This window comes from Dermacentor silvarum, chromosome 1, assembly GCF_013339745.2.
Source record: "Dermacentor silvarum isolate Dsil-2018 chromosome 1, BIME_Dsil_1.4, whole genome shotgun sequence".
Taxonomy (NCBI): Eukaryota; Metazoa; Arthropoda; class Arachnida; order Ixodida; family Ixodidae; genus Dermacentor; species Dermacentor silvarum.
Window position 1 is genome coordinate 179,878,946 of NC_051154.1, and position 17,037 is coordinate 179,895,982.

General features: G+C 46.1%; 1 protein-coding gene across 3 annotated transcripts in view; it reads right to left on the minus strand.

Moving 5' to 3' along the window:
• LOC119436470 (histidine ammonia-lyase) overlaps positions 1 to 15,453 on the minus strand; it is a 67,307-nt gene extending 51,854 nt beyond the window's left edge. For all 3 annotated transcript variants that reach the window (XM_037703321.2, XM_049658054.1, XM_049658046.1), the window contains exons 1-11: positions 15,081 to 15,453; positions 11,473 to 11,539; positions 9,618 to 9,645; positions 9,362 to 9,436; positions 9,161 to 9,233; positions 8,188 to 8,254; positions 8,057 to 8,094; positions 5,642 to 5,767; positions 2,543 to 2,682; positions 1,901 to 1,948; positions 1,737 to 1,788 (exon numbers count right to left, since the gene is read on the minus strand). In XM_037703321.2, coding sequence (XP_037559249.1) covers positions 1,737 to 1,788; positions 1,901 to 1,948; positions 2,543 to 2,682; positions 5,642 to 5,767; positions 8,057 to 8,094; positions 8,188 to 8,254; positions 9,161 to 9,233; positions 9,362 to 9,436; positions 9,618 to 9,645; positions 11,473 to 11,539; positions 15,081 to 15,321 — 955 coding nt within the window. In that variant the 5' untranslated portion in view covers positions 15,322 to 15,453. The remainder of the gene's footprint in view (positions 1 to 1,736; positions 1,789 to 1,900; positions 1,949 to 2,542; positions 2,683 to 5,641; positions 5,768 to 8,056; positions 8,095 to 8,187; positions 8,255 to 9,160; positions 9,234 to 9,361; positions 9,437 to 9,617; positions 9,646 to 11,472; positions 11,540 to 15,080) is intronic.
• Between the last annotated feature and the right edge of the window lie 1,584 nt (positions 15,454 to 17,037).

Here is a 17,037-nt window from a genome sequence, read left to right on the forward strand (position 1 = left end):
GAAGTTTCGCTGCTTCATTTGTTCTTGACAGCGGGATTGGTTCTTGCACTGCCGTCTTCGTGAGCAGATCGGGCAGCTTCATCGGAATATTCATTGCCCATTACACCACAGTGGGAGCCACTGAAATGTGACGTCGTGTAGTTGCTCCACGAGGCCATGAAGCAGCTCTCGGATTTCTAGAACTAGTTGTTCGTAGGGTCCACGGCGTAAGGCGGAAAGCAAGCAATGTAGAGCTGCCTTGGAGTCACTGAAAACACTCTATTTTTTGGAGTGTTCCTCACGAATTATGCGAAGTGCGCTACGAAGAGCAGCAAGCTCCGCGGCTGTCGATGTCTGGTGGGATGTCTTGAACTTCAAGATGGTGACTTTCGTAGGAAAAAATCACTGATCTTGCAAACCGTCCACGCTAGTTGAACCATCAGTGTATAGATGGGTATGATCACTGTATTTTTCGTACAGCAGGATTACCGAAAGTTGCTTGAGAGCTGGTGATGAGAGTTGTGCCTTCGTTCGAATTTCTGGTACTGTCAGTCGAACTTGGGGCTGAACCAAGCACCAAGGGGAAAACAAAACTCTCTCTGCAGCCGTGTAAGCTGATGGAAGGTATACACAATAAGGCAGTATATCGTCTGAAAAACAGAGGCGCATGGTCGGTCTTCCGGCAGTCAGGCTAGATAGTGGAAAGGGGCGCGAGCAAATTGCCTGACGTGTGCTCTGAGCGCTTCCATAACAATGTGAATCTTGGTTAGGTAGTCATGCGTAATTGCAGTGGTTTCTGATGTTGATGTTATCCTACCACGTTATCCCTACCACGTTATCTCTGAGCAAGCGATGCTAACGTGCCATCAATCCAGCTGTGAGCGCCATATGCCATTGAAATATAGGTTGGGGTCGAGGGTTATTGAGTAATGCAAGATCACTGGTGGATGGGAATTGTGATAACTGTGCGCCGCGCGTATCTCCATGAACCGGGCCCAAAATTAAGTGATTCGCATTGAAGTTGTCGGCAATGATTACCAATATGTGAGTGATGCAAACTTGAGTTTCATTGAGCAATGGTTCCAGTGGAGCATGATTCGGTGCATAAACTGCGACGATGACAAATTTAACACCGGGAGTACGGCAATTCGCTGCTACTACTAATTTCGAGGTGTGGAATATAAATATGTCGTACGCATTAGTGTGTGCTAATAGGTATAGACAGTACGCACCGACAATACGTACAGTTGAGTGATCTGTAGCGAGTCATATGACTGTTCCCGACGTAACACTCCGAGTGCTGCGACGAATTGACGCAAGAGACGCCGTCGACTCAGCTGCTGAATTTCTATGACCTGCATGGACATAGAAATTCCGCAAGAATGGCTCTGAGCTGTAGTTGTGGTCTAACCGGTTTGGAATGGTTCCTCCAAAACTTTCCGGCTAGGGTTCGGTTCCAAGAGAGCGGAAACCATGTCAGTTTGGTTCGGTTCCGGTTCGGTTCCACACCCTGTTAAGGATGGCTCACTGATGAAAACATCGGGGTAGGATACGTCGCGTTCTTGTCCTTCTTTGTATGACCTGTCTTCCGTGTGATTCTTACTTTTGTTTTTCCGCCGTTTAGTAGAACATGCAATGTATTTTGTATTTAAAGCCACGCTCGGAAATAATTGATTTATACACATAAAGGTATTGTCTAGTTCTGGTTTAAATGCGAGAGGCCATACTTCTCGAAGTAAAAACCTTTGTTATCCTACCTTCAGCACCAATAGATGTGATCAGCTGCGTTCCATTCAGGAGACAAAGACCCTGCGCAAAGGACGGCAACGTCTTTAGCTTTCATAATGCCAAGGGCATGGTATTATTCTTATATCATCATCATCACCATAATTCTAAACGTCATAAAAATAGTCACACGTACCTCCTTCGGCTTTAGTGTAATCGGTTTTAGCTTGTGCGATTCTAGTACCTGCAAAAAAAAAAAACGGTGATATCGATTATTACTTAACACTGCAAGCAACACAGAACTTTACTTACCTGTCTCAACGTTGCTATTACACGAAGAAACATTGCGTCATTATTTTGCACACTAGTGAATTTTGCATTACATCGAATATGATAGCTGTGAAAAGGATGATTGGGCGCAACCACACAGCAGGCCCGGGCTAGTAAAGCACCTGAATGTTTGAGATAACTACGAACTACAGTTTTTTTATCATATATACTTAGATGGAAGTGCGCAGCGCCGAGGCAGTCGCATTGAGTTTAAGACACGCGGACTCCTAAAATTGAAAAAGAAAAAAAATTGTTGGATGAAATCCTTTCTGGACACCGCTGCAGCCGATGAGAATTCTTCAAAAAACGTTGGAAGCCCCCTACCCCCACCTCCCCACCTCACCCCATGCCACTCCGCCGTACCACTGTATGGGAACCATCCTGCGATCTTTCACGTCTTTTGACTCTGTCAGCGTGTGGCCCATTATGCATGAATATCGCAAGCGCACAGAATCGATTGCCGGAGACGAATAAGAGGGAAAGCGATGCGTGAGAACGCCCTACTCACGTATTGGGCGTCGCCCCAGCCGGTCTCGGGGCTCCACATCTTGCCCTCGCCGATCAAGCCGAGCGCCAGGTGAGCTAGGGGTGCCAGGTCACCGCTGGCTCCAACGGTGCCTTGCTCTGGCACCCACGAAAGGCAAGACGCTGCATTGCACGTGAACACGACCGTTATAACACTTCACGGATAGCATTGCAGTTACAAAGTACACGTGCTGTGGTACTTCTGTATAATGGCCGATATCGTGGGGTCATGCATGTTTGGGTGTGAGTTGTTCACTCTGAATTCAGCTTCCGAAAAAAAAAAAAGATAATAAAACAAGCTGAACTGATTCTGAACCGGAGCTGAAATGCATGTAGTCTTCAGCAAAGTACTGTCAGCATCGACGTGTCCAGCATACAATGCCAATATTAACACATGTAGGTGACATAATAGCGCCTAACAGAAAATCGTGGTAATTGCAAATATAAGACCATTTTACTACGCCAGCGCTCATGAGGTAAGAAGCCGCGTCGCCGTTTCCCTAGCACGGTGAATCATTACGATCGGTGGTGTTCTCACGCTGTGACGCTGATGTGAGGAATCGACTGACGAGCAGAGCTGCGCGCAGATGTTCGTATTCGGTGGCACTGGCGTCAACGCCGAGCGGGGTGTCGTCAAACTCGCGTCGTCGTCCAACTCATGCACTCCTGTCTAAGCGGCAATAGCACAGCGCTTCACAAAGCCGAGGCGGTTTCTTCGCATCAGCTTATCGATGCTGAAAAAGCTGAAGCGCACCGCGCCGTGCTGCTGTGACGAAACGAATGAAGGCGTATCGATGGCGCCGCGCACCTAACGCTGTTTCATAACCTACATGACACACGTCATGATATTCATGTCGTAACCTATCATTTATGTTCGTCATTCACTCTTGTCATACTATGCAAATTTTGGTAAATACCAAGTTGACGATACGACCATGAGAGCACCAAGACGCACTCGCTCTGCTACAAAACGCTGTGCAGAAGATGAACGTTTCCATAGCATTTAATTTAACCTAAGCACGTCACTGGGGCCTGCCCGAGGAGTCCATCGAGTGAGAATTATCGTTTTATTGGGTATGAGTAGAAGTGTGATTCCTGAGGTACTTGCATTGGGGAGAGATGGAGGTCGTACAAGAGTCGCCTAAGGCATGTATTTGATGTGCGGAACCGAAAATTAGATTGCTTGACTCAATAATTTTTCTCGGGGTTGCCCCACCATAAGTGTGTCGCTCTTTAGTTGTTATAGCCACAACACGACGTCACTTCTTTTCTTGCCATGCTTTACCTAAAAATAACAAGTACTCAAGTGGCCGTCTGATAACGTCTGAGCGGAATATGCTTGTGACTGCTAAAAGTTTTGCGACCACTTTCCTATATAAGACAGGCAGATAAATTTCTTAGGTGCATGTATGGTTTTAGGCCGGTCAACGTACTGTGGACTGCATCCGGAACATGGTCTTATCAACCCTAAAGAACAAGGTTTAAAGTAGCCTCATTCTTAAATGTTCTTTTGTCTCGTTTCGCGCTGTTTAACAAGATGGAACACTAACTAGCCTGGTCTAATACCCTACTGCAGTTTTATTGCGATAGCAATTATATGGACACTCCAAGAGCATTTTTGCCGTCGCCGTGAGGTTACGTATAGAGTCTAACGGCGATAAAACCGTCACCGCGCGCCGTATGCTGTATGTGCTAGTGAAAGCGCGCGAGGGACGCGCGCTTTCACGGAGAGCGAACGCACGTCGGAGAGCAAACGCGCCGTCTTTCGTCGTGCGAAAGGTCGTGGGGGGTTGGGAGGGAGGGAGGGGAGGCGACGTTTAGCTGTGGTACCAAAGTGGTACCAAATGCGTATCTTGCGACCGGGCGCGAGGTGAACTGGCGACTCAATCTCCCACGCGAAAGGAGGAAAGCCGGAAGGCAGCACTGGAGGGAGGGGGCGCGGCTGCTACCAGCTCCTCCTCTATTTTTTCAATGCCAGCCAGATGCGGCTGATCCAACGGTTCACCACCCTCTCCGACTGCCCTTTCCTGCTCTCCCCCATCGGCTAGCGTTCGCGCCTGTTTTACGGTCGTGGGGGAGAGTACCCTCAGGGTGGCGCCTCACGACGGAAGTCGGAGGAAGTAATCCTGACAGACGCGTGAAGCGTCTATCGCATCTACTCCGGAACAGCAGCGACGCGCGCTCAGTGGCTCAGACGCACGCGTGACGCATATCTGATACGGTGCACGTGTGAGGCGCACCTTATCTTGAAAGCGATCTCCACATGGCTCTTAACCTTTGTATGCGCTGTGCTTCCGCCGCTCAGTTTCCGTTGAAGCGATAGACCGCACGAAACTTCAATCGCTCCTGCCGGCGCGCTTGCTCACGCCAGCGTTTTGACAGTGGTTGTCTGCGGTCATCGAGTGTGCTGTATTCATGTTTGCTTGTGCGCGCTGACACTATGCTTGTTATTTCAGTTAGTAAGCGAATGTGTCCAAGTTCATGCTGCCGATAAAACTACTATATTTACTCCGTATAACTCTCTACTAATTTCTTATCGCAATTGATGCTTCGCCTTTTGGGCGAAACTGCGACTTTTTTAATTGTACCTCATCATTTATAAGTATTGCTTTCTCTGATAACTTCAAGGGGCAAATGACAGAACTTAAGAGGTCATAGGTTGCATGCTGGTAACTGTTGCGACAGCGAAATTGCGCAGAAGCTTGAGCAATTTTCGAAACAAAGCTATATTGGCAAAACATTCGCTCAGTAGATCTATTCTTTGGGCTGTCTTGCTGTATAAAAACGACAACGACTCAATTTCGGCAACCCTTATGAAACCGTAGACACATGTTCGCCATCGGCTCTCCGGGATCAGTTTGCTGCATCAATGCGCCCACATGTGCTGCAGCAGTCTTGCACGTGTCATTTACGCGTTCGCAATGACCAATGTGTTCAGGTAGATCCAAATTGTGCACCCCTCATCAGCATCCACTGTTCATTTCATGACTCGTGAGTCAGCGAACCCGACGTGGCATGCCCGTGGCCGAATCGTGGATTGTACTAGGAGAAAAGAGGGGAAAAGCAATAAAGCTGCAGTCACCGTTAAAAGCTTCCACAAGTTGCTGCAGGCAGTCCACGGATATGCCGCTGTAGCCCTTGGAGAGCACGTTGATGCGAAGGGCGAGCAGCATGCGCGTCTTTTCCGGAGACAAAGGGTTGCCAACTCCTGGTCAAGGAAAAGAAAAGTTCGTGTTGCCGTTGCGGCTGGACGCACATAGGCGATGCCAGGTGCCAATCGAGACGCGCGAACTGCAAATCGCAGCATTACAGCACGTGACTATCAGTAGGGTGGACTCCTTTTGAATCCTATGAGCGTGTGGATAGCCACATCTATAGGTAGGAGTCAAACGATTGTAATTTCAGGAGAAACTGCAACCGTCGTTTACTTCAAAATCGATTTTCAAGCCATGATAAAGGCCCACAATAAATGTTTAAGGGCCGCTACGCTTTTGTAATCGTCCCATATGACGTCATGCTGGTCGCGATAAGAATACATGCCCTGGCTATACTCTCTGCATCGGGCGCTATAGGTCAGGGGAAGCAGCATAAGCTTGCGTATTACAGCATGGATAGTTTCCCCCTGCCATTTAGTTATGCAGGGTTGTTGACGAACGGAGCCAGGTTTTGGCATGCGTACGCTAAAAACTTTTCTACGCCCCCTTTTTACACGCTTTTAAAACGATACGACTGTATTTTTTCTTTTTTTTAGCAAACGTATTGCGCTCCATGTATCCCATTTTCAGTGCCCGAGACTCGTGTCGCGTACTTTTGGAAGGCGCACTGACGTTTTCAGCATGCCATCAGCTTAGCTGTTGTGGTGAAAGCTTCAGCTCATGGCACTGTAACACATGTTAGACCTGCCACTGTGAATTATTATTATTATTATTATTATTATTATTATTATTATTATTATTATTATTATTATTATTATTATTATTATTATTATTGACACTGCCGAGTCCCTTACTCAGGTACAAAAGCGAAAAGAAAAGCCGATGTGAGCTGATGCAATATGTTCAGGCTTTCACAAAACGAATTCGCTAACCTCGCGCGTGAAAAGGGCCGACGAATTTTCCATTAAAGGGGAGCTTTGAGCTAAAGTTCATTGCTAAGCATACTGAAATAGGGGAAGAAAAAGAGCGGACAATGACATGGACTAGGAAGTTCGAACAATGTACGTGGGGACCTTCTAGTACGCGCTTTTTTACTCGCTGTTTCTTTCCCTGTTTGAGTTTGCTGGTCTCTTGTTGTATGGATATAGTCTGGAAAAGAGAGGACATTGAGGGCAAAAAAATATGAGTATGAAGCAACGATATAGTCTTAGCTAGGCTTGGTGTAAATGAGAGAGAGTACTACGCGCTGCTAAAAAATATTTTCAGCTTCATACGTTATGATATAGTTGATTTTTTTATGGTGAAAGTTTTCCATAATTTACGCAGTATGTTAATCTGTCTCGAATATTATCCTATATATTAGCGCACGTGGTGCTTAACCTCGCAGTAAGCTCGTTTTACAGGTGTGCTGGACAACGACATTTAAATCTTGGCCATAGCTTCAACTGCGTTGACCGCTTCGCAACTGTTCAGAGGATGACAAAAGGTCAGGCCCATCTCAAAAGTCTTATCTTGTAGGTAGTCGCATCCTCATAATCACTTCTCATACCCGTCTTATTTCTCCTCTACCCTCTGAGAAGAGTAGCAAGCTACAGAGCCTCAGGTTGACCTCTCTACATTTCCACAAATAAATGATCCTCCCTTTCTCTCTCTGAGATGCGCTAGTCAAGAGTACAGCGCACGCGTGTCTCAACGTGCGACTACCGCAAGTATTTAATAAATGGCTGCAGTGTGGCACATACGTACTGTCTGCGCTTTGAACTTTGTAAATATTTTGATCGACCACGGCTGTGCTCAGACATGAGAACTCGATCGGCACAAACATCTATCCGGCTCGGATGCGGAGCATCGGACAAAAACGTTGCGAGCGCTCAAGGCTCGGCGATTGCGTGCGGGCCTTTGAAATTTCGGGGTGCATCCAACGCGTCAAGCGGGACTGGACTGCGTATGGCACGGTAAAAAAGAAATTTAAAAAATAAAGAAACAAGAAAGGAGATAGAAAATTTACAGAAATAAGCGCTTGTTCGTTCATGTTCATTCAGCTCTTTCTTTCTTTCTTTCTTTCTTTTTTTTTTTGATGTTAAGCCCTGTGTTTTTAGCATAAACGTGAACGCGCGTTCAAGTCCTTGAATATTCACAGCTAAATTTCATCAGCAAAAGGCGACTTGAAAAAAATAGTGCAGCCAAGTAACGTAGCACAAGTGGTATTCCAAATTGTTTAATAAAGCGGTCTATTACAACTGCTATTAATGTGTTCTGATAAAATTATGAGTCTGCGTCTCTTCAACTCAGAATAATAGTGCAGCCAATGAAACTGGAGTAAAGAGTTTCGATGATCTTACCTGCCGCATGCGACCGAACTAGATTTTCTTGCAGCTCCCTAGAACGGACGAAACGAAATGCTTGTAAGAATTTTTCACTAGTGGCTCACACTTTAAGGGGCAAAGAAAACACAATCGTGTCATCTACTTACTTGAGCTTGTCGTCGGGAATAACTACTCGGGCAAATTTGCCAAAGCCCGTATTTAAGCCGTATGCCACTGAAAAAAAAAAGTTAGAAAAGTAATATCTTGGGTTTTCTTACGTACACTGTTTATGACGTAATAGTTCAGCGGAAACCCGCTAGGTGTAGAGAAGTAATTAAAGGAAATGAGACATCCACCCAAATGTAGCAATTGCTACAAAGGAAACCCATACGGGTTCCTCGAAAGAAAAGCCTCGCAGTTGAAGAAAAATTCGTCCTGGTCCGAGACTCGACACCCGGGACAAAAAATGTGGTGGTAAACTGAAGTTATCTCAAAGCATCAAGCGCAACTTCGCCAGGCCCCCGATTATCTTCCCTCTTTTTTTTAACAATTTACTAATGTTACGACTTCTTAGTTTCGGATTTAAACAGTATTTCATTTTATTAGGTGTGGCGTGATACTCATGCATGGCCGTGCGCACTGAATATTTCACTGAGTGACAGTGAGAAAAAAAAATATTGCGCAAACTCCAGCGTTTGAAGACATTCTCTGCAACACAATAATTCGACCTCCATGTGCTCTTATGCAATATCACAAAGCTTTATCGCTGCTGTATCAACTACACTTGGATAATACGGCAATGCAGTAGAGTACAATAACACCGAAAGGCTTATTTTCCTCTGCAGAAAACGTCGCATTGAAAGGTGACTGAACGCTTCTTTTTTTATTATTATTTTTTGTAGTGATTGCATCTAGTAAGCTATGAAAAGCAAACTGTTTATAACCAATGATGTACATTCCTTCTGCAAGTACGCGTCATTTACCACTTTCCGCAACAATCCTTGTGTGTTAGCGGAAATGCTCATACTATATGAGGCACGCGACGCTTTAAAATTCAAAACATGATCAGTAATTTATTTACCACAAGTGTTGTCATTTTTCGCGCGCTGCACACAACATGGCCCCAGCCATCAAGCCTACCTTTATTTTCCTTCAGAATGGCCTCCAGCATCTCTCTGGCCATTCTGACTCTTTCGATAGAGTCGCTGCTCAGCTGCGAGTCAAAATAACAGCAAAGTAAATGACAGCAAAATAAACAGAAAGAAATAACGACACCGCGATTTTATTAATGTACAGCGCTTCAAAGTCCACACGATTGCAAAGAAGCACATATATACGCACCTGAATTTTGTAATTGCCTCTGCCTAGCTCGAGCAGGACATCTGGAGTAAGATTGTTGCCGTCTATAGTTATCATCTAAAAATACAAGAGAAACGAAACTTATAAAAGGCGTTATCACAGGCACACTCCGGCTGCATGGCGCTAAAATATGCACGAATTAATCCATGCGAAGCGCCACTTCGCTCGTTTTGCTTCTTCGCAGCTTGTTTACAATTGAGGAAATTGGCAGAAACCCATTTAAAATGGATCGGCATACCTGTGTAGGTGGCTTGAACTTTCCTGGGCTGCGGATGTTTGTGAAGGAATTTTAGCAACAGCCGTCTATACGCACCGTTTAATAATGATTTATGGTATGTCTCGGCAAAGGTTTACTATCGAAGAAATACTGTGTCACCACCTAAATACAACCTTTCTCGTAAAAGTTACAGGACTGGGCTCGTAAAAATATTGTTCATTCAATTTCTCTACTAATGACTCTCGTTCTTGTCAATGTAGTCCCGTCGGCGATCTACACATAGCTGCCACCGTTTCTGGAGGTCATGGGAGCAAGCAGAGAAATCTTCATCCCAGATATAATCTTCAGCACATTACTGACAGCAATGGGGATTGCTCCAGTATCTTCATGACGCTTCCCTTTGAGCGGCCAGTTTCACACGGTGACAGGTTTGGTGAATATGGCGTCTGTGTTTATAGCAGGATTATGGGTGTTTGGCCTGATATTCCCGGACTGATACAGCTGCGTGGAACATCGCATGTTGTGCAACAAGATCCAGATGATGTCTAATCAGGATGGTGGCGCCAAATCGCTTTGCGCAAAAGTTTTACCACGTTCTTTTATTGTTTGTCCTTCAGGCAGATAAGCATGGTGCACCAAGCCTATAGCAACAAATATACGATCAGCATTGTCCTTGTTTTCGATGCTACTCGCTTCACAGAGACGTAAACCTCGTCGGCGCTTTGTCGCTTCCTTTGAGGGTCATACTGCCAGCACGAACTTAATCTCCGGCAATGGTGCTTAACACATATGTGGGATCACTTCTGGCCCTTTGCAAAAGTCCAGCAGCAATGGTTCGTCTGTTTTTTTTTTCTGTTCGTCTGTCAGTGTGTGGGGGATAATTTAGTATTCAGTTTCCGTTTCCCTAAATTGTTGCGTAAGATCTGGCGCATACATCCCTGTTCAATTTCAGCTCTTTTGATATCATGCGCGCAGTAAACGGCGATTTTCATGCAGTATAACTGTCTCGCACGTTTCATATATAGCGTGGTGCGTGAGCGCTGTCACTCTCTTATATGATTAAAAATAAATAAAAACCGAAAGCCAAAAATAGAAATACAAAAAAACAGCGACATGTGACGTTGACGCCGACTTTGGGATTGCTTTGCACCGAATCTATTCTTTCCTGAAACCTTTGGTGCCATTCAAAGACACGGCTTCTCGATGACGCTTCGTTACTATATACTTGCTGAATCATGTTCTATGTCTCACTAGAGGTTTTCCCTAGCCTAACACAGAACTTGATGTTAATTCTGCTTGGATTTTGTGTTCACACGTCACTCGTGTAACGTCCAACTAAATGCGCCAACAAGCCAGAAATGCGCCGACAAACACAGCTCTGCCGCCTGCTGAGTTTACATGAAAACCATCCCAAGGCTATATCTGTCTACTCAGAGCATACACATAGGGACTCAATGACACCCATTTCTTCAGTTTGAATATCACTCAAAACTCACTCCTGGAACTCTTCCGACAAAAGGTACTATAAATGCATTCAGGGCATGAAGAATTACACAAACGTGTCGGAGATTTTACAAATCTGGGTGATCTCGTAATTGAAAACCACTACATACGTTCCCTGCAGAGAGCTACCGAACCGTCATTTGCGCAAGTGTTTAACGGCTTGAATTGCCGCCAAATTAAGTTTGCTATATGTTTCACTCGCTCGATATTCAAGCGTAACTCGCTTATTCGTGAATTTAATGTGGATCACAATTTATCACTGAAGGAAAAAAAGACACCTGCAGCTACAACGCGGCCGGAAGAGCGCCAGGTTTACGCACAACTACACCACTTCAGATTTTTGGTTGCTCAAATAATTTTATGTAAAGGATACACTTGCTCCGGGACGTAAGTTATTTCAGCAGGGCCCGTAACCGGTGAAGGCCGATCCGTCTCGAGAACTGCGTTGAAAACATAAATGAAGTGAGGCACCAGCTTACACCTTCAAATGTGCACTGCGTCTTCTTGACTTCAAATGTGCACTGTGGCTTACAAGATGTTGCAGACGAACGCAAGATGTTTAGGGTAGTGCGAATATTCGTTATTTTCGAATATTCGATAATGATTATGCTATTTTATATTCACTTTGGCTCGAATTACAGTATTCGACACAGTGGCGTAGCCAGAGGGTGGAACACCGAGCACGTGCCCCCCCCCCCCCCCCCCCCGATATATTGCGTATGCGCCCTCCCCAACGCCTCCCTTCTCCCCCCCCCCTCACCCTACCCGTCCCCTGTCAAGTGGGTGCACACTCGAAAAAAATTACTGGCTAAGCCACTGATTCGAAGTATTCAAAACGAACGAATATACGTATTTTTCCGCGTGTAAGTTGCACCCCCACTTACAACACCCCGGAAGCAAAAAAGACGTCCGCGCGTATAACTCGCAGGAATGCTGCATACAACGCCCAAATATTTGTGAAAACTGTCTCCATTCGTGGATGCACGAATCGCCCACGTTGTATCTTCGGCCAGCGTCTCTGTGCCCTGCCTCTTCGGTGACGCCGATGCCGTGAACTTTGCCCGAAAGGTAGTTTCACGGCAGCGCGGGCCACACTGCCGTGAAACCATACCTCGAGGCGAAATTTTCGCTCCCGTGAAGCCACACCTCAAGTCGATATTCGCATATAACCCGCACCCAGATTTTACTTTTATTTTTTTTTATTTTCGGTGCCTCTCATACGCACAGAAATATGGTAAATATTAAAACGTAATCGACAGCTTCGGTTTTGGTGAGCAAGTCGCATCGCATAGCTCATGGCCAAGACACGGCAAAGACGAATTCGTTTACAGTCGCCTACTGATTTCTGCACCGGCTCGATTATTCAAACATATTAGGTATTCGCAGCAGCTGTACGGCTTCCCGAGAGCCGTGCGGCCGCTGTGAATACATTTTCGTCACTCTGGTGACCGACACGATGCGAAACAGCGCTGGCCATGCCTAGCAGCCAAGGTAGGCGCAGCCGTGAGCGGCAAACTGTCGCGGGAAGTTTGCCGCTCATTTGGTGATCGGGCCCCAGATCATTTGCACGGGCTCGATTGAGGACCGCAAAGGCGTTGAACGTGCCTACCAAGTTCATCTGTGCGTTTACAGAATCTGCTGAACTTGCGCAACACGGCATAAATAGCCAGCGTCGCGCAGTCACGGTCGCACTTCACCGCATCGCAACCACGCAAGATGGGCAAAAGCGAAGCGCTCCTGTGGCCTCACACACCACGAAATGTTAAGTAGACTGTAGCGAAACAGTGAGCAAGAGCCTGCAAACGAATTTTATGTGCTGTTGTAGTTGCAAGAAATGTTGAACTTGCATTTTTGCAAAAAAATATCTTAATAACGGCACTTTGAAAACAAGCTAACTCCAGAGATCAACCTGTTTCTTTTTTTTTTTGCAAGTAAATAACCAACTATTTTTTTAGATTTGTCAACATCTGGCCCTTGTGTCAAGGTTTTATGCAAATCCGACAGCTATTCGAATTGTTCGCTTCGAAATTATTTCACACTACAATTACTATTCGCTTCGACTTTGCTTTGAACCAAAAATTGATATTCGCAACAAGCCTAACGATGTTACAGCTACAACATCGTTTCCACTGCATTTCGATCTGAACTACCATTGTGTGATGTTGTGAAACTAAAAGAAAAGACATAGGCAATATACACGAGGGTACCCATATCTCTTAAACACACCTCTGATAAAAAAAATTATCGTAAAGCAGATGAAATGACTGAATAGACGAACTAGGGCAAATTTAACTTTTTTTAGTGGACAACATAAATGCCCACATAAAATAAAATTGAAATCGATTCACGTAGGTTTTGAATTTAATCAATCCTCAAGAAATTCAAAAGACGCTTCAGCGCATCCATATTGCGAAGCAAAAAAAGAAGGCAAAAAAAAAAAAGAGAGAGAAGTAAGGGCCGGTCTTGGGTGGTTGGGTGGCGAAGCTACTTAAACCAACCGGTGCTTTCATGAGGGTAGCTACATGGACATGCTGGTTTGGAATTTTTTACTTTATTGTAGCGCAGGCAGAACGACAGGGACACAGACAGGCATATTAGTGCTTTGTGTTTGTCTGATGTACATTTCTCTGTCCCTGTCGTTCTGCCTGCGCTACAACAAAGCAGAAGGTGCTTTCATTCTAATAATTATTTTCAGTCCTCGTGGCCTGTTATCATTATACTTCCTGTTTAATCTGTCTCTTGCAGGGGGGGGGGGGGGGCAGATGGGCTAAATGTCAAGCACCAATAACCACACTACGTCATCAGTATACTAGGTACTAATCGTCATAATGTAAGGACACCCGATTGTTCCGATACTTTTTTGACTAAGTGGTGGAATGTTGACTGTTGCGTCGGATACTGCTGTGCAATATAAACAATTCGTCTTGTTGCTAGGAGTTCTCGTGTACCCATCACTCATACGTGCGCGCCCGCCATCTTCGAAGCATTTGAGGCTTTAGCAACTTCCAAGGTGGCAGTCGCTTTAAGAGGCGAGGGTGGAGGGGTTAAGAGGGGCACTCGTTTGGGTTCAAGAATAGATGCCTCAGAGAAGTGGAAAAGCCATGAAGCAGCTACCACGTGTACTATTGTCCTTCAGCTTGCCATCTTTGTCAGCTTACCATCTTCGTCAGCTTACCACACCTTATAAAGTTGAACAGCAGACTGGTTAAGGTGTTTCAGACACGTGGCGCATGAGACTCCCCATACAACAAAATTATTTTCCTCTCGGAACACAGAGGTTAGAAGCTAGCGCGAGTGCATGCACTTTTATGTCGATAAAATGAGGTACTTATGAAATGTAGTGCATCAATGTTGGTACTGATAATACTCCGTAACTTGCGCACGCATGCACGCACACGCACGCACACATACGGGCGCACACACACGCACACACGCACATTGAGGTTATGAGCGCCCCGCTTATCTCGACCTTGTTTTTTCTCTTGACTGAATATTTGACTCTTTTTTGAATCGTGTGTAAGCGAGAACCCTACTGCGCGTGTATAAGAACGATCAGCCTGCTGCTACTGGCGAGTCAGTAGGACAAAACCACCTCCGCTTTCGATCAGACCAACGGTATGCGAAACGGCGACCTCTGGCGTCTCATGTCCTTTCGCAGACTGAGCAAGGTCGCGAGATTGTCTTACACAGCGCTTCACTGCGGCTAAGCATGTCACCTGTAAGCGTTAAAAAATCTGGGGTTTTACGTGACAAAATCAGGATCTGTAAGCGTTGCGAACTGCGACAAACATTAGGCGAAATCACTTCATTGACACCTTTGGTTCATCGGACTTATTGTGTGACATCACGTACCGTGCTCCATGCATGGCTTCTCCTTAACTTTTCTTTTTCAAACAGCAGATGTCCGTTAGCGCAACTTTTATCTAAGGAATCCGCTAGCGCGAGCTACCACGCTCGAAGTGGCGTGCGCCTTGTGCTCACCCACTGAGAGGAACTCATTGTCGTCGAGGACGTTCCTGATGACGTCGTCGCCGTCAATAATAGCACCTCCGCGGGTCTTGCGGACCTGGTAGACTTTCTCGGTGCGGCCGTCCAGGAAGGAGGACGGCTTGAGCTTCATGTAGCGCCGCAGCGCCTCCTCGCCCAGCCAGCGCACAGTTTGGCGGCCGTCGCGGCAGGGCACGGCCAGCCACTCGCCGCGTACCCGCACCGACACCTTCATCGACGCTTGTGTGGGTCAGCTGGGCCGAACCAGATCCCTCAGCGCTGGCGCCTTTTCCGATCAGCTGGCACACACACACCTGCGTGTACGACCGCGCTGCTGCATACCTTGCGCCGAGGAAAGGGTCCACCGTCGATGCCAATGTATGTTTAGAGCACGGGGGTGCTGAAAATTTACTGTCTAAACGGAAGTGTACTCCAAATTAAAGTGCGGAAAAATATAAGAACAAGAAGGGTTTCGTTAAAAGAAATGTACCGTCGCAAGTAGTGTCATGTGCATGCGAATACGATAGCCTTGATTCTCAAGCACGCATTTGATAACTTCGGTGGAAGTTTTACCGCAACACACGGAACTCTAAAGTGAGTTTGTGAGCGGCGTGCCACCGAAATGGGGGAAGATTGCGGTTTCTGAACATCAGAGGTCTTGACTGCTAAGTTTTTTTTTTTTTTTTTTTTTTTTTTTTTTTTTTTTTGTGGAGACGACGCGAACCCTGAGTTGTGAATTGGGTCGACAGGGTGACGACAAACTTTTAATGTGCCCTTTCAAAGCTTAAGGGAGGGGCGAGATATTAAGCCTAGGATGTGTGAACACGTGAACATGAAATTTATACGTGTCTTAAGCTTAACTTACAAAAAAGGAAAAAGAAACACTTGGAGTTGACAATGCGGTAAGCCTCAGCTATCTATTTCGGGTAGTCAACAAAACAAAAATCAGCAGTTAGGGCATGTGCAACACTGGCTCGATAAATCCTGAGAGCGGTTTCATTTTTTATTGCCGACTTCGCACTTCGACCTTCGACTCCAGCCCCAGCCACAAGCACGTGAATACGTGTGTTAATTGAAACGCCAACAGCAGAGCAAGTGCACAACCCCAGCAATTTGGGCCTGTTGGTATATCCTGGTAAAGGATGTTGAATAGCGCAAGTACGTAAGAAGAATACAAGGAAAGACAGAGCGTTATATATTTCCTTGTATTATTCTCACGTACTTCCGCTAGTCAACATTCTTTACACCCGCCGCGGCGGCTCAGTCGGCTAAGGCGTTGCGCCGCTGAGCACGAGGTCGCGGGATCGAATCCCGGCCGCGGCGGCCGCATTTCGATGGAGGCGAAATGCAAAAAATGCTTGCGTTGTAGTGCACGTTAAAGAACCCCAGGTGGTCAAAATTAATCCGGAGCCCTCCACTACGGCGTGCCTCATAATCAGAACTGGTTTTGGCACGTCATCGTCATCAACCTATATTTATGTCCACTGCAGGACGAAGGCCTCTCCCTGCGATCTCCAATTACTACTGTGTTGCGCTAGCTGATTCCAACTTGCGCTTGCGAATTTCCAAACTTCATCACTCCACCTAGTTTTCTGCCGTCCTCGACTGCGCCTCCCTTCTCTTGGTATCCATTCTGTAACTCTAATGGTCCACAGGTTATCCATCCTACGCATTACATGGCCTGCCCCAGCTCCACTTTTTACCAGAGCAAGTAGCCACCAGTACAATCAGTGCCACCTGTTGAACACGCTCAGTTCAGGGCATGGATGCGAGGCTGGATACGTGCTCCACTGCAATACATTCGGCTGCAGCTTGTTCAGTACTTATTTTCATGGAGAAAGGAAATCAACTAGGAGGGAACATTACGTCACGCAGCTAGCGTTCACAAGCCAGCTCTTTTTGAAGCCACCCCCTTCGCTTTTTCTCCCTCAGAAATTCGGCCCACGTGACT